Source organism: Phocoena phocoena, chromosome 15, assembly GCF_963924675.1.
Source record: "Phocoena phocoena chromosome 15, mPhoPho1.1, whole genome shotgun sequence".
Taxonomy (NCBI): Eukaryota; Metazoa; Chordata; class Mammalia; order Artiodactyla; family Phocoenidae; genus Phocoena; species Phocoena phocoena.
The window spans coordinates 19,160,190-19,178,202 of record NC_089233.1 but is presented as its reverse complement, the minus strand read 5'-3'; the positions used below and the strand labels follow the sequence as shown (position 1 = coordinate 19,178,202).

General features: G+C 43.9%; 1 protein-coding gene across 2 annotated transcripts in view; it reads left to right on the top strand.

Annotated features, from left to right (window-relative positions):
* The window catches only part of LCMT1 (leucine carboxyl methyltransferase 1), a 55,666-nt gene that overhangs the window by 15,936 nt on the left and 21,717 nt on the right, over positions 1-18,013 (top strand). The window contains exons 2-5 of one of the 2 annotated variants that reach the window (XM_065892321.1): positions 3,936-4,027; positions 6,098-6,219; positions 12,931-13,007; positions 13,908-13,969. In XM_065892321.1, the coding sequence (XP_065748393.1) occupies positions 3,936-4,027; positions 6,098-6,219; positions 12,931-13,007; positions 13,908-13,969 (353 nt within the window). The remainder of the gene's footprint in view (positions 1-3,935; positions 4,028-6,097; positions 6,220-12,930; positions 13,008-13,907; positions 13,970-18,013) is intronic. The other variant, XM_065892322.1, reaches the window with a different exon arrangement.

The following is an 18,013-nucleotide window of genomic DNA, read 5'->3' as shown; positions in this document are numbered from 1 at the left end:
AGATGATGACACCCTGTCCCAATGAAGGAGCTTTTTCAGTAACCACAAAATTAAAATTCTAAACAATAAGAAAAACATTAATTGGCAGTGTTTTTTAACTTCTTTTTTCTTTATTTTCTTTCTTTAGTTTTAGTTTTAGTTTTTGGCTGCGTTGGGTCTTCTTTGCTGTGTGTGGGCTTTCTCTAGTTGCGGCGAGCAGGGGCTACCCTTCCTTGTGGTGTGAAGGCTTCTCATTGCGGTGGCTTCTCTTGTTGCAGAGTGCGGGCTCAGTAGTTACGGCACACGGGCTCTAGGGCATGCGGGCTTCAGTAGTTGTGGTGCGTGGGCTCCGTAGTTGTGGTGCGTGGGTTCTAGAGCGCAGGCTCAGTAGTTGTGGCGCATGGGCTTAGCTGTTCTGCGGCATGTGGGATCTTCCCGGACCTGGGATCAAACCCATGTCCCCTGCATTGGCAGGTGGATTCTTAACCACCGTGCCACCTGGGAAGTCCCTTTAATTTCTTTTTTCAGTCTTACAATTGGTGGTGTCCTGGATGTAACGAAATATAGCCTATGTTTCATGAACCTCTTGCCGTCCCCAGTTCTTCTAATTTATGTTTCAGATGACTGGTTAGTACTCATTGTGTGGGTGCCCTGTAATCTGCTCGGCTGAATCGTGGTGCCCGCCTCCCTTCAGAGCTCCCAGCAGCAATGCCCAGCAGCACCCTCTTCCTTCTTCGCAGCAGTGTGTTGTACGTCCTTTTATCTTGGCCACTCTCACAGGCAAAGCAGTGAGCCTTTTTCCTCAGAGGCATGGAAACCACTGGCAGTCATCTAGATTTGAGGACTGCAAAGAGACACATGTTGGAAAAATTAGGAAGTAGGAGTCATGGGAACTAGTGATCAGGGGTCCTTGTGTTATGTCCAGGCATCTCCCCAAATGATTGGGGGTCCTTGTGTTATGTCCAGACACATCCCCAAATGATCGGGGGTCCTTGTGTTATGTCCAGGCACATCCCCAGATGATCGGGGGTCCTTGTGTTATGTCCAGGCACATCCCCAGATGATCGGGGGTCCTTGTGTTATGTCCAGGCATCTCCCTACCTTTGTGTACTGCTGCACATCACTGACCGCGTCCAGTGTGTTGTGGAGATCCATCCCAGGCTCCTGCCAGGCCCTGTGTGACCTGAGTCTGCTTCTCTCTCCAACGTCTTCTCCAGTTTCTCCTGTTTTCTTACTCTTCTCCAGCTGCCCTGCCTACTTCCTGCTACTAGAACACTCCACGTGCACTCCCACCCCCAAGTGTTTGTATCTGCTCTTCCTCCTACCTGGAATGCCTTTTGCACAGCTGCCTTTCCCTAATTCTCTAGGACTCGACTCAGCCATGCCCTTTAAGAGAGGTCTTCCCTTTCACCTCTAAAGTAGGTCCTCCATCCGCCATACCATTATATCCCTCGTTTGTCATAATCTCTGTCTTTGTCTCTGTCCCTTCTCTATTTTGTTCACCACTGTAACCCTGTGCCTGGCACTTAGCAGACGCTCAATAAATATTGCTAGACCAAATCAATAATATTAACTCAACTGATAACGCAGAGTTGGGAGGAATAGAAACTGCTCCTTGTTTTCCGAGAGGGCACTGATAAATCCAACAAGGAACACTTAGAGGGGGGCAAATTGATGAGCTTTTCAGCAGTTTGAGTTTCTTCGCAGTGGGGTGAGTGCCTTCTCTGTGGGCAGTAGTCAACAGTGGCTCCATGTTGTCCAAAGGATTCTTGCTCTGAATGTTGAGCTTGACTAAGGTCCCTTCCAAGCTTTAAATTGTTCGAGGCGTGTTCTCATCACTGGTCTACCGTTGTTGCTTCAACTGCAGATATGGCTTTTACCACTAGATGGCGCGAGATGATTCCTTTGAAATCAGCGTTCCTCAAACTGCCACCCACAGTGAGAGCACATTTTTCTCGCACTTATACCCCCAACACACACTTGAAACAAAAGCTTCACAAAACACTCTTACAATGTGGAATGATGCTGCTATTTTCTGTTTTACTCTGTTCTACTTCATTTTCTAAAAGGGAGATTTGCAAATTATTACATCGATTTTATGATATGAATGGGTCACAACTCATTGTTTGAAAAGCACTCTTTTATTTTATTGGCCTTGCTGTGTGGCTTGCGGGATCTTAGTTCCCCGACCAGGCATTGAACCCTCGCCCTCAGCAGTGAAAGCGCAGAGTGCTAACCACTGGACCGCTGGGGAATTCCTGGAAAGCACTATCTTAGACAACTGGGCAAGTTTGTTTGTAAAACTCTGTGGGTCTGCTGTTTTCCTTGGACAGTCTGGGCTTATAGCAAATTGTGTTCCTTAGTACTTTGTGTGTTTCTGTGTTGAGATGCTGCCTTGAGTAGTTGAACATATGTGCTTTGTTGTGGGTGTCTATGGATGTGCAGACGTGGATGCGAGCGACTGGAGGAGGCATGTTTGTGCAGAATTCAGCACCTATTGCTGTCAAGGCAGCAGTAAGCCTTGTTGGTAGATATGAAAAAAGGAAAGATGTAATCTGTGCTCTGGGAGCTTAGAACTTAGCTGGGTGACACCACACACACACACACACACACACACACACACACACACCCCCAGCCACCTTAAGTTTCAGCTTATTTATCAAGCAACATGGAAATGGATGTATTATTCAGGATATCACTTAGGATGCTTAAGACTGCAAGTAACAGAAGCCTGACTCAATTTGACTTAAGTGGTAAAGATGTTTCTTATCTCACTAAGTATTTGTTGCCAGGTAGAGAAGGCTCCAGGCCCACAGGGGTGTGTCGTGGCCTTAGGGATCCAGCTTCCTTCCCTGACTTCTCATTTGTCCTAAGGCTGGTTCCACTCATGGTTGCCAGGAGACTTCCAGTGGTAATCAGGGCTTCAGCTCCTAGGCTTGGAACACTACAACTTTAACTGCTTGTAGTGTAGACTGGGTTAGAGAGAGTTTGGGCTACCCTAGCATTTTCCAAGTTATAGCTGTTTTATTTGTTCCTAGTTTCCCCACTGTGACCTCCTTAAGGGACATGAAAGGACAGGTATTTAATACAAAGTCAGGAGAAATACTTTGGTAGTTGTTAGTGACGTTTGCCAAATATTTCTGGGTCTCCCTTCCCCTGGACACAAAACTTTTGGTTGAGCCGAGTTATCTGACTAGCTCTGGCCAGTGAGTTTGATGAATGAATAATTGGTTGCAGGTCTTCTGTATGAAGTATGAGGTGAGGTTATTTGCTGTTTAGGGTCCTGGGAAAGGAATTAGCGATAAGGGGGAAGAGGTAAGAAATGGTCGTGGTGGGAAATGTGATGGGCAGTGTATGTGAATGCAGAGGTGGATGGATGAGTCTGTTTAAGCTTGTGCTGGAGCATTAAATGTGATTTGGCCTTTTTAAAATTGAAGTATGGTTGATTTATAATGTTGTGTTAATTACTGCTGTACAGCAAAGTGATTCAGTTATACATATATATACATTTTTTAAAAAAATATTCTTTTCCATTATGGTTTATCACAGGATATGGAATATAGTCCCCTGTGCTCTACAGCAGGACCTTGTTGTTTATCCATTCTGTATATAATAGCTTACATCTACTAACCCCAACTTCCCACTCCAGCCCTCCCCCAACCCTCTCCCCCTTGGCAACCACCAGTCTGTTCTCTGCGTCCATGAGTCTGTTTCTGTTTCATAGATAGGTTCATTTGTGTCATATTTTAGATTCCACATGTAAGTGATATCATGTGGTACTTGTCTTTCTCTTTCTGACTTGCTTCACTTAGTATGATGATCTCTACTTGCATGATTTAGCCTTTTGAGGTCAATAAATTTCCTGTGGATCCTTGACCTGGTTCCTGGGAACGTGGCCGTGGAACCTGGCCTGAACCTACTCTCTACTCACCTGCTTCCTTTTTCATCTCTTTCAGGTTTGCAGTGAGCGTTGGCTACTGGCAGGACCCTTACATCCAGCATTTGGTGAGACTATCTAAAGAGAGGAAGGCCCCGGAAATTAACAGAGGCAAGTGACCATCTCCCTCCCCGACATCTCATCAGCTGAGAGGCCTGAGGTTTTAGGGATTCATTCTTAAAAAGAGAGTTCCGGGGTGTACTGTCTTCAACAGTGTATGAAAGTGCTTGTTTCCCAACTTCCTCACCAGCACAGTGTATTATGAAGCTTCATCTTTGTTCACCTGATACATGAAAAATGGTTTTTACAGTAATATAAAAGCCATTTACATATCTTTTACTATAAAAGCCATTTATATACCTTTTACTGCAAGCTGTCTGTTCACATAAGGGATTATTTTTGTTGTTGTTGCCCAGTTAAAGTGCTAGTAACACTATTAGGTTCTGCAAGTAATTTCCATCAAGGAAGTCGAAGGAGTTGAGATAGGAGGGTGACTTAGTTTCAGCTAGATTGAGAAACTGACCAATGAACGTGATTCTTATATGTGTGGGGAATCTAGGCCCTAAAGATGGGTCCCGTAGGTGGGTTCTATAAGAAGGGCAAAGGAATTTGTAAATGGTTGTTCCTGAGAAGAAGGACATGGTAGTTACTTTGAGCTGAGGGTGAATCCAGGCATCAGTTAGATTGGGCAAGGCCTGCTTAAGAGGCCTTTCTTAAGCCTCCCTCCCCAGCTCTTGAGACAGATTTCCCAGCGAATGTTCCAGAGACAGGGACCCACCATGGCAACTGGCTCGGTGCCCCAGGCGACATGTCAGCCCCCCTTCCTTCTTCCTCTCCCGGTTTGCAGATTGGGGACCTCCAGCCCAGAAGGAGAGCGCTTCCCAAACATCTTTGGTGAAGACATATTTTTTTCTCCCAAGTTGAATCCATTGTGGATGATATTCTGTAATATACAATAAAGGTGATTTACTAGGAAAATGAAATGTAGACACAAGCCCAAATTATTTATTTATTTATAAGGTAGGGATTATCAAATTGATTATTTTATTTTATTAATTAATTAATTTTTTTTTGGCGATGCTGCATGGCATGCGGGACCTTAGGTCCCTGACCAGGGATCAAATCCGTGCACCCTTGCAGTGGAATCGCAGAGTCCTAACCACTGAACCGCTAGGGAATTTCCCTGAATTATTTATTAGCACACTCACCAGACATAAAATTTCTCTGTCAAATGGCAATAAAGTTTCTAAATGCTACTCTCAAATTTTGTTCTTAAAACGGTCACACCTCAGGCTTCCCTGGTGGCACAGTGGTTGAGAGTCCGCCTTCTGATGCAGGGGACACGGGTTCGTGCCCCGGTCCGGGAGGATCCCACATGCTGCGGAGCGGCTGGGCCCGTGAGCCATGGCCGCTGAGCCTGCGCGTCCAGAGCCTGTGCTCCGCAACGGGAGAGGCCACAACAGTGAATGGCCCGCGTACTGCAAAAAAAAAAAAAAAAGGTCACACCTTGAGCAACAGGCCTTTAGAACAAGACAGATGCTGTCTTCCTGTCTCCCTTCTGGGTTTCCCATCTCCTTTGTCCCAGCTCCCCACCCCAGAGCTTAACAAGTCCATTAATTAGGCCACCACTTGCTGGTGTTTCTCCTCCCACTGTCTGCGATGCCATTTTATAAACACAGAGGCTCTAACCCAGACAAGATGGAGGTGAAAGGAACAAGATAAGAAGCATGGCTTTCTTTGCTTTGACTGACATTCATCTGCCCAATTTCCTGACCTAAAAATATTATTTCCCACACGCCCTTGCAGTTTTGAGTTTTATCAGGGTACTAATTAGCTTTCCCTAGAGCTGTGAAAAAGCACATTTACAAGAGAAGCATTTAGATCAGATGTTTTGATATAAAACACTTGTCTTTCCTAAGTAAAAGTATAGGACACTATTTTTCTTCAGATCGTTAATTCCACCATTAAGTAGCTAGTACTTATTTTTGTTCAACCAGCTTTTTTAAAAAAAAAATAATGGAAGAGAGTTTGAAAGTCATTATTTCTCCCATGAAGTTTGCAGATAAACGCTGACCCTGAAGAAGGGCAAAGTGTAGTTTTGCTCTCCCTAGCACCATGGGCTTTGCAGGGATTATTTCTGTCGTCACCGAGTGATAGCTTGCTTCTCTGTCTGTCTCTTAGGATATTTTGCTCGAGTCCATGGCGTCAGCCAGCTTATAAAGGCATTTCTACGGAAGACAGAATGTAATTGTCAAATTCTAAACCTCGGGGCTGGGATGGATACCACCTTCTGGAGGTTAAAGGTAAATTAAAATTTCCCATTTTCTCTTTCCAGTTGTTTAAATTTAATGTGTTGAAGACATTCACCTGGTTCAAAAGCGTAAAGGAAAGATTAAAATGCAGTGCGGTGGCAGCCTGTCTCCCACCTCGCTTTGCAGCCCTCCAGCCCCACAACTGCCTTCATCCCTGTACTTCATCTCACCAGAGCCCCAGTGAGGATATGTGGGTGGTTTCTCACCTTTTGCTGCTACTAACTGGGTTATAGTAAACATTCTTGGGTACATTTCCCCTGCATATGTGGCAGTATACCAGGAGAAGGAGCAAGGATTCTACCTGTGGAACTGCTGAGACAAAAGAACACTTGCGTTTGTAATTTTGACGATAACTTAAGATTTTATTGTCGGCATCGCGGTGTCTTAGGTAACATTTGGAGGTTTGCAAGGCTGGGTAATGATAACATGATGCAAAGCCCTTTTGTAGTCATTCTCTGATTTGATGCCTCAATTGTTCTATTTGGGTTCAAGGGCAGGTGTAATTATACTCACTCATAGGAAAGGAAACTTGGGTCTAGTCAGTGGCAGAACCAGGACTAAAGTTCTGGTCTTTGATTCCTGGGCTGGATTTTATTGCCAAACCTTTTCCCTACAAATATCTCACTGATTGCAGTTTCTTTCTTTTTCTTTTTTTTGTAGGTTTGTACAGATTTTTCTTGGTTCTTCTATCAGGTCAGTCATGTGGTAGTAATGGGTATGTGCGTCTCTCCAGATTTCTTTTTAAAAAATAATTACTTAATTTGTTTTTGGCTGTGTTGGGTCTTCATTGCTGCACGCGGGCTATCTCTAGTTGTGGTGATCAGGGGCTTCTCTTCCTTGCAGTGCGTGGGTTTCTCATTGCAGTGTCTCCTCCTGTTGCGGAGCACGGGCTCTAGGTGTGCGGGCTTCAGTAATTGTGGCACTCAGGCTCAGTAGTTGTGGCTTGCAGGCTCTAGAGCACAGGCTTAGTAGTTGTGGCGCACGGGCTTAGTTGCTCTGCGGCATGTGGGATCTTCCTGGGGCAGGGCTCGAACCCGTGTCCCCTGCATTGGCAGGCGGATTCTTAACCACTCTGCCACCAGGGAAGCCCCTCTCCAGATTTCTTGCAGGCGTAGACCAAGATAGATGAGAGTATATAAGCATAACTCCACCTGCATTATCTATTTTGTCCCTAATTAGCTCACCTGATAAGAAGGTCTTTGGTCATCAGAGCTCCCAGTCTTTCTGTTACTTGAGAATCAGTGTCCTCAACATGGCCCTGGTATCGTTTGCCTCAGCATTCTTCCGTCTAGATGAGATAACTGACATTTATGAAGTGCGTTTACATATATGACGTCATTAGTTAACACAAGAGCTGTGTTGGGTGGGGGAGCTTACACATCTGAGGGAAGTGCGGCTTTGAAAGTCTGTGTCTTCCCCCAAATTGGACAGCCAGTGGCATTAGGACGTGGAACCAACATTGGCTCCAGCTCTTCAGACTCCCAATTCCTTCCTCTTTCCTCTGCACACAGCTCTGTGGTTGTTCAGGGAGAGTTTTTTCTGTGGGTCGATTGTGCCTCTGTAATGCCGTGACCCTGGTGTGGTGGAAGCAACTGGAACAGAATGTAGTGTAAGAGTGTGTGCACTGCCAGCATTACAGGGGCTGCTGGAGAAATCCCTCCTTTTTACCCTTTTGACTTGGTCATATGGTTTGGTTTTTTTCCTCATCTTGTAGGTGGGTTAATAATGAATAAATCTGCGATTTTAATTTCTGAGCCAGGTACACCGAGTCTTATGTGCCCCTTCCAAGAAAGAGGTTCTCTGTCAAAGGTGAGAGGAAGGGGAGTAGCACAGGGCCTTAAAGTCCTTTGTGGAAGTTTTTTTGTTTTATTGATAATTGTATTGATCCAAAGGCATTTTTAAAAATCTAAAGTTTCTCTTTTTTTAAAATTATGCTTGTTTGCTCTTTTTTTTTTTTTTTTTTGCAATATCCGGGCCTCTCGCTGTTGTGGCCTCTCCCGTTGCGGAGCACAGGCTCCAGACGCGCAGGCTCAGCGGCCACGGCTCACGGGCCCAGCTGCTCTGCGGCATGTGGGATCTTCCCGGACCGGGGCACGAACCTGTGTCCTCTGCATCGGCAGGCAGACCCTTAACCACTGTACCACCAGGGAAACCCTTGTCTGCTCTTTTATTATTATTTTTTGTCTTTTCCATTTTGTTGTGAGTTTTCCCCCCGATTTGATGTTTGCCTTTTTTATTTTTTATTATTTATTTGGCTGCTTGCGTACTTGTGGGATCTTAGTTCCCCGACCAGGGATCAGACCCCGTCCCCCTGTAGTGGACGGGCGGAGTCCTAACCACTGGACCGCCAGGGAATTCCCTTGTTTGCTCTTTTAGAGCTGAGGTTGCACAGGCCAAATCTGGCCAGCCACCTATTTTTGTAAATAAAGTTTTATTGGAACACAGCCATGCCCATTTATTTACATCTTATCTATGGCTCTCACAGCAGGGCTGAGTAGTTACAACAGAGACCATTATGGCCTGCAAAGCCTAAAATGCTTACTTTTTGACTCTTTCCAGAAAGTTTGTCAATCCCTGTTTTAGAGCTGTATGTGCCTCTATAAAAGAGCAGGGGAAGTCGTGTCCATCGATCTTATAGTCTCGTGCTCTTTCCACCTGGGATGGCCCCCCTGCTGCACCAGCAGAGACTTAGTTGCGAGTCACAGGCTTTCTGGGGCCACTACCGTGTGAGCTTGTTCTGTATAATCTCAGGGGCCCAAGACTGGACAGCCGAAGACTCATCTTCAGGCAGCAGGCAAAAACAGGGCCAGGGAAAGCTGGTATCATCATGAGCAAAGAGTAAAGGGTGAGTGAAACCCTTTAAGTGGCCTCACTTCTTGGTGTCTCTTGAATTCTGTTTCTGTACAACCAAAGGGTCGGGTATGGAGGGGAAGCAGTCTCAGTTTTGGCTGCCTGTGAAGTGGTCGACTACCTTGGATCTTGGAGTCTGAGGGCCACCCTTCCTCGTGGCTGTTCCTGGCTTCCCCCTGGTGGCTGTGCCCTGCCTTGGGTATCTCCCCTGCCTCCTGTGCCATGCGAGCTACCTGGGAGTGGAGTGTCAGAGGGCCGCAGAGAATCGTGGAATAAGGAGTTGAAGCATCCTTGCCGGAGCCACTTTGCCCGTTTCTGAAAGTGGAGAAAGAGGATGTCTGTTTCTTAAGAGTTCCAGGTGCGCCTTTTGTAAGCTTTCCTTCCTCGGTTACCCCTTATTCAGAATTCTCATAAGGATCAAGTGCACGAGTGCCTGGGAAAGCTCTTTAAAAGCTCAGAAGTCCTGGGCATCTACCCTGAGAAAACCATAATTCAAAAAGAGTCATGTACCACGATGTTCATTGCAGCTCTATTTACAGTAGCCCAGACATGGAAGCAACCTAAGTGTCCATCGACAGATGAATGGGTAAAGAAGATGTGGCACATACATACAATGGAATATTACTCAACCATAAAAAGAAACGAAATTGAGTTATTTGTAGTGAGGTGGATGGACCTAGAGTCTGTCTTAGAGTGAAGTAAGTCAGAAAGAGAAAAACAGATATCGTATGCTAACACATATATATGGAATCCAAAAAAAATGGTTATGAAGAACCTAGGGGCAGGACAGGAATAAAGACAGACGTAGAGAATGGACTTGAGGACACGGGGAGAGGGAAGGGTAAGCTGGGATGAAGTGAGAGAGTGGGATGCACACATATACACTATCAAATGTAGAATAGATAGCTAGTGGGAAGCAGCCACACAGCACAGGGAGACCAGCTTGATGCTTTGTGTCCCCCTAGAGCGGTGGGATAGGGAGGGTGGGAGGGAGACGCAAGAGGGAGGAGATACGGGGATATATGTATACGTATAGCGGATTCACTTTGTTATGAAGCAGAAACTAACACACCATTGTAAAGCAATTATACTCCAATAAAGATGTTAAAAAAAAAAGTCAGAAGTCCTGTGTGAGATGTGGGACACTGTGCTGTCCTTCATTTATTTGCTTTTGATTGTCCTTGTGGTCTTCTGGAATTTTAGACTGTTCTTAACACTCTATACCTTGTGAGTAAAAGTTCTTGAAAGGTGTTGTAGAATTTCTTAGAGAAAGTTATTTCTGTGTATCCTTTAAACACATCCTCTCAATATCTTCAGATAGCTTTTACATAGCCCTGCTCTGCAGTCAGGTAGTAGGTATGTGTTGCAATTCCAAGAGTGAACAGCTGAAGGTGGTGAGTCCAGGTCTCCTCTGATGTCAAGAAACCGTATTGTCCCTTTGTTTTGTTTCTTTCTTTTTCTCTTCCTCCTTCCTTCTCTGTCCTTCCCCTCCTTCCCCCAGACCAGATCCCCTGAAAATTTAACTGAGGAACCATGTGGGTGGATCTCCCAATTCTGTTACTTGCCCTTAGGGGTCACCTTCCTACCAGGAACTGCTTCCTCATGATTTCTGCCCCCATCATTCTGTCCTCAGTGGGGGGAGGGGGGTGGATCTGCTGCCCCTCCCGACCTGTCCTTCATCTCTAGTTATTGTCTGTGTAAATGGTGCTCTTACCTGCCAGTCTGCTCATCAGAAACAAGGAAACATCCTTACCCCTCCTTTTTCTTTATCCCATCCTACACCAAAGAAGCCACCAGCAGGTTCTGGATATCAGCAACTTTCTTTTTCTTTCCTCTTTTTAAATAAGTAGCTCTCTATTTCTGGGATATAAGTGCAGGTGGGCATGAGGGTATTAAAAGAGTAGCAGGTTATGGAGTGCCTTGTTTCTTGCTAAGTCTTAGGGGTGTGAAGAGCTGTTGCAGGCAGGAAGGGGTGTTGTTTTAGTCTTCACAGCTGGTGATAATAGAGCTGAGGAGGAGAGGATGCATTTGAGAATAGTCAGCTGGGCTGAGTGATTTTTTTTTAATTGAAATATATCAATACTTGACATAATTTTTTTAATTGAAGTATAGTTGATTTACAATGTTGTGTTAGTTTCAGGTGTACAGCAAAGTGATTCAGTTATATATATAGAGAGAGATACAGACATACACATAGATATCTATTCTTTTCCAGGTTCTTTTCCCTTATAGGTTATTACAAAATATTGAGTAGAATTCCCTGTGCTATACAGTAGGTCCTTGTTGGTTATCTGTTTTATATATAGTAGTGTGTATGTTAATCCCAAACTCCTCTAATTTATCCCTCCCCCCTTTCCCCTTGGGTAACCATAAGTTTGTTTTCTCTGTCTGTGGGTCTATTTCTGTTTTGTACATAAGCTCATTTGCATCATTGTTTTTAGATTCCACATATAAGCGATATCATATGATTTGACATATAATACTATGTTAGTTGCATAGTATGTATTACATAGTGATCTGACATTTGTGTACATTCAGGCTGAGGGATTGATTGGACAGGGAGGAGGAGCTGGAGAATTCTAGCATGACCAGTAGGTGACTGGATGGGGGTGTAGCCACCGACTAAGCTAGGAAAAGCACGAGGGTGGGGGGGCTTCCCTGGTGGCGCAGGGGTTGAGAGTCCGCCTGCTGATGCAGGGGACGCGGGTTCGTGCCCCGGTCCGGGAAGATCCCACATGCCGCGGAGCGGCTGGGCCCGTGAGCCATGGCCGCTGAGCCTGCACGTCCGGAGCCTGTGCTCCGCAACAGGAGAGGCCACAACAGTGAGAGGCCCGCGTACCGAAAGAAAAAAGAAAAAAAAAAAAAAAAGCGCGAGGGGGAAGCAGGGCTGAGTGTGTGTGTTTGTTTCACACTTTTTAAAACTGCAGCCACAGTAAAAAATAACTGTACATCCCTAGCCAGGACCCACGTCTGTGTACCTATGTCTGTAGATAATAAGGGCACACACATGGTACTTACTAAGGGCGGGCCCTGTTCTGAGTTCACTCACGTATTTCCTCATTAATCCGCACAACCCTATGAGGTGTTATTTTCTCTACTTTTCAAATGAGGAAACCTTGGCCCAGGCAGTTTAGTGACTTCCCCAAGGCCTCACAGCAAACAAATGGTGGAGCTGGGATTTGAACCTTGTCCCTCCAGGCTCCAGAGTGCCTGCTGTTTACCACCCCACTATTCTCCACTATCACAGAAAAAAATAAATGTATCCCTCATTCCACATGATGCTTTCTGACATTTGCTACTTTATTCTAGTTCATCTCCAAACTGCTGGTCACAACCCACCACATTGGTTTCTTGACCCTCTCTAATAGGTCCCAAGCTGCTTTTTAAAAAAAAATGAACGAATGAATGAATTTTTGGCCGCATTGGGTCTTTGTTGCTGCGCGCGGGCTTTCTCTAGTTGTGGCAGGGCGGGGCTGCTCTTCGTCGCGGTGCGCGGGCTTCTCATTGCGGTGGCTTCTCTTGTTGTGGAGCATATCAAGCTGCTTTTTTGAGAAATACTCTTATGTCCTGCTTCCAGTCTACCTCTTAACATCCCAGTGACCATTCCCCTGATTCAGGCTCCCCATCACTTGGCTCCTGGACAGCTACAATAATCTCCTTTTTCCCTCCATTTGTTCTTTATGCCGAGACCAAATAACTTGAAAAGTACATTTCTTACCATATCATTCCCCTGATTTTAAATCCGTAAGCATCCCATTGCTCTTCAGGCCCTAGCACTTGGTACATGAAGATGATAGGTAAATGTATGAGTAATAAATAATTATAGAAAGATTACTGTGTGTTTTTTCTCAGGATGAAGATCTTCTACCAAGTAAATATTTTGAAATCGACTTTCCAATGATAGTCACGAGAAAGCTGCACAGCATCAAGTAAGTGTGGCTTTGGCCGGAAGCAAGAGCATGGTGAGATTCAGAACCAGATCCTGGTAGACGGCAGGTCTGAGGCAGGAGACCTCATTTTAGGGCACTGCTTTCCTTTCATCCCCTCCTCCCTCTTTCTTGCCCCTGGGACACTCATTCGAACATATCGTGCAGTCTTCAACATGAAATACACCCTCCTTTGTGACTCTTCTATCCGTTCATGTAATTTCTCTGAACATTTAAAAAAATGACCTAGAGTAGATTAATAATCAGAATTTTAAAAATTTATATTGGATTGTAGTTGATTAACAATGTTGTGTATTAATCTGTATTTCTATGTGTATTTTGCTTACTTATCGTCAGGGTATAGAAAGGTGCCTGACCCAGAATAGATGTGTAGTAAATATTCTTTGAATGAATGAATGGGAGGCTGAAGTTAATCAGTTACTTTGGGCTCGGCCTATGGGATCTTAGTTCCCCGACCAGGGATCGAACCCGTGTCCCCTGCATTGGAAGCACAGAGTCCTAACCACTGGACCACCAGGGAATTCCCTGTTTTCTTGCATATTTTTGATTGGGAGAGTTATCACATAAATGTTACTAAAAACACTGGAACATTTGGAAAATTCTTGCTAGCCTGTCTGTAGCTGTTTCTAAGTACGTATGTCATGATCAGTTTGTGATTTGATATCAGATTCTCCATGTAAAGCTTAGTTGACCTAACTGACTTGTATCCCCTGGACTTTTACTGTACGTGCCTAGGGCCAAATGTGATTAAACAGATGACCCTTTGGCGTGGCCCTGCCTTTGAATAGTAGTGATACCTATTTGCCATGTCTGTGGTGGCTGTCTGCATTTTAGCAGTAAATGAGCTGCTTGACTCGCCTTTCTTTTTCTCACCTTCTGCAGATTGAAACCTCTCCTATCAAAACCCATTTTAGACTTACATTCAGAGGACACACTTCAAATGGGTAAGTATCCTTAACCTAAGTAATACAACCTGGGCTATATAACAATTTTTGCTCTTTTTCCCCTTTTATTTTTAAAGATGGTGTGTGTGTGTGTGTGTGTGTGTGTGTGTGTGTGCGTGCGCGAATACACGTATCCTTCTGCTGATACATTTTCACTTCCACCACAGTTACCATGAAGGAATTTAAAACAGTTTTGATGTGACTCTTCTTAGATGTCCATAGGTCCCCACTCTTTAAAAAGAATTTAAATTAGTTGTGAACATTCAAAAAATGGGAGATTTTTCATGAAAGTCTTGATTTTCAATTTTGCTTGGAAAAATCACATCTAGCTCCTACATGGCAGTCATTGAGCAGTGGCCGCTTTATTTAGAAGGGTCGTGTCTTCTCCAGTTCTGACCCCACCACTCCCTCTTGTCTTACACCTGACCTGCTTCCTGGTTTATGGCACCTCCTTGGCCCCTGCAGTCAGTTTTTCCCCTCAAGTTTTAATTACGAATGTTTACAACACCACTTTCCTCATTTCTAAGCCTTTCGAATTATGGTAAAACTCTTCCAGAATCTTCCATTGTTTTCAGTCTCTATCTGACAGAGAGGTTCCAGGGCCTTATTAATAATTTGGGTCAGAAAACATGCTTAGAGAGGATGGCCTTCTCGGATGGTCGACACAGATAGCACAGCAAACAGCAGACGATTAGATGCGCTTCCTCTTTTACACAACCACAGTGCTTTAGTCATCCTCCTAGTGATCAGATTCCCAATAAAGTTTCCACAGAAAATGATCTCTCCCCCGTCCTTTGTCTCCCTTATACAAATTGTGAGTAGAAGCTGTTCAGGCTTTGCCATTTGCTGGCCTATTTGCTTTCTGTACAGTTTTGCTACCGTAATTTTCTATGTATTTGGTGTCAGAATGATTATCTGCAATGAATGTGCTAGTACTTTGCTAGGACTCTGATCCATCAATGTAGAAATATATGAAGTAGAAAGTAAAGACTTTCCATAATCCCTCCTCCCACCCGAGATAACCAGTGTTCAGAGTATTTTCTACTGCAGGTGAACAGTATACCCAGAGAAAGGTAAATATCACACATAATAAAGTACACACACAGATATAATCCAGTGCGTGGCACATAAAAGGCTCAATAATTTTTTGTTGAATGAATGTATATACACATTGAATAAATATGTGTTGTAGTGTAACATATATTTGTTGAACGAATGGATCTATACTTCTATATATAAATATAGGTTTATATGTAATTTTAATAAAATAAATAATTTATACATACTGTTTTGTGACTTGCTCTTTTCATGTCCTAGTAAATCATGGCTGTCTTTTCATGTCAGAATATATAAATCTACCTCATTATTTTTAATGGCTTTGCAGTACTCCTCTGCATGGAAATTCTGTTTTATTTAATCTTTTCCCTACTGATGGTCATTTAGATTGCTGCCTTTTTATATTTTTATATTCAACAGTGTTGTAGAAAACACATATATATGTGTGTATTTGCAGGAGTTGCTAGCTCAAAGAATTGCACATTGTGAATTTTAATAGCTGCTACCAAACTGATCTTCAAGAACATTTTATTAATTTATGTTTTCATTAAGAGTAGATGAGGATTCTCTTTCTCTACACCGTCACTAACGCTGGATATTATCATTTTTAAAAATTTCTACCAGTCTGATGGGCTGTAACAATGTCCCATTGTTTTAAAATTTTATATAACTTTGAATGCTTAGAGTCCAGCAAGATGGAGTATCTTTCTATAGTTTTATTGGCCTTTAGGAATTTCTTTGTAGATTGCCTTTTCATTTCCTTTGCCCATTTTTTTCTTCAGTTGCATTGTTTCCCCCCAGCCTTTTTTTTTTCAATTTATAGGAATGCTTTGTAACATACAGGTATGTTCTTTGATAAAAACCTCTTGTCAACTTTTTTTTAAAAAGTATTTATTTATATATTTATATTTATTTGGTTGCACTGGGTCTTAGTTGCAGCAGGCGGGCTCCCTTAGTTGCAGCTCACAGACTCCTTAGTTGCGGCTCGCCGGGTCCTCAGTTGCAGCACCTGGGCTCCTTAGTTGCAGCTCCAGGCCTCCTTAATTGCGGCAGGCAGGCTCCTTAGTTGTGGCTTGTGGGCTCCTTAGTTGTGGCATGCGAACTCTTAGTTGCGGCATGCATGTGGGATCTAGTTCCCTGACCAGGGATTGAACCTGGGCCCCCTGCATTGGGAGCGTGGAGTCTTATCCACTGTGCCACCAGGGAAGTCTCTTGTCAACTTTTTTTATTGTATATTTTTTTCTTAGTCTTTTGCTTGTTTTTTTAAATTTGTGTTTGTGTGTTACGTGGGTAAATTTTCCAGTCTTGTCCTTTATATCAATAGTTTTTGATCTTGCCATCATACTGAGAAAGGAATCTGAATAAAAATAAATAAAAACGTGAATGAAAATCTGAGAAAAGTGATAGATGATAATAAAACTGACAAAAATTTCATTTAAAAATTACCCTTTTTCATCAAACCCCTGGGGCTGTAAGAATCACCACTATTTATTTATCAATAGGAGAGAAAAAGTGCTGACAAATTAAACTGATACATTATCGACTGTTAGATGCATCCACGTTTCAGAAATGTTAAAATGTGAAAAATATATGCATCTTAGAATTGATGATAGATGTTTTCTTAAGCTGAACTATGCACAGGGTAAGAAATTAAAAGTATGTAAATGAGCACACAATGAAAAGTAAGTCAAGATGAGTTCTTAAAGTAAGTCAGATTCTATTACTTTCCTGCTTAAATCCTTCTAGTGCTGAACTTTACATGGTTAATTGGGTGTCTGATGCCTCCTGATTTTCTTTCCTTTTTTTAATTAATATTTATTTTTATTTATTATTTATTTGGCTGCATTGGGTCTTAGTTGCGGCACGTGGGATCTTTAATTGTGGTGCGTGGGCTCTTCGTTGCAGTGCGCAGGCTTCTCTCTAGTTGTGGTGCGGGCTCCAGAGCGCGTGGGCTCTCTAGTTGTGGCACTCAGGCTCTCTAGTTGTGGTGCAGGCTCTAGAGCACACGGGATTAGTTGCCCCGCAGCATGTGGGATTTTAATTCCCCAACCAGGGATCAAACCTGTGTCCCCTGCGTTGGAAGGCAGATTCTTAATCACTGCACCACCAGGGAAGTCCCCCGATTTTATTTTCGACTACAGTAACTATGATCTCACCACACTGCCCTCCTGCTGTCCTCTGAATGTGCCAAGCTTGCTCTCACCTTCAAACCTTTCCTCTTCCCTTGACCTGGAACTCTTTCCCCCTAATTTTGCTTAATGGGCTCCATCTCATCACCCATGTCCCACTTCAGCTGCCACCTCCTACTCTAGGCACCGTTTTCCCTCATCCTCTTTTATTTTCTTCATAGCTCTTAATACTCTGATGCTATCTTGATTCTTCATTTGTTTAATGATTCACCGTCTCTCCCTCCTTGAGGGAATAAGCCTCAAGAGCACAGGGACCTCTCCTATCTTGTTCATTGCTATATCCCCAGCGCCTAGAACAGTGCCTGGCACACAGAGATTATTGATGGAATAAATACATACCTGAATGCTTGAATGAGTGAATGTTTGTGTCTTTGTAATCCATCTCAACTCCGATGTGGAACTGGTTGAGTATAAAGTAAAAAGAGCAACAAATCAAAGCATTGCAGAGTGGTGTCAGGTATCTCAGCTGAACCGCAAGAAGGACAAACCCTGTAGGGGAAAGATTGTCTCGCACAAGGCAAGCTTAGGGAAAGGAGGAGCATGCGAGGAAGCCGAAAGGCCAGTGTGACTGGAGCTGGCAGTGGGGAGGGGTGCATGGCTCAAGATGAAGCTGAAGAAGGCGAGGCGGCATCATGCAGGATCTCCTCGGCCAGGCCAAGTAGTGTGGACTCTCTTCTAAGGGAGGTGGGACCCTGTTATGCACTCCCAAAAGGCTGTACCCCGCTTTGTAGTGTTCCCCACACTTGTCCACTCTTCATCTTCCCTGCTGGATTGCAGGCCCCATGGGGGCAGGACCGTG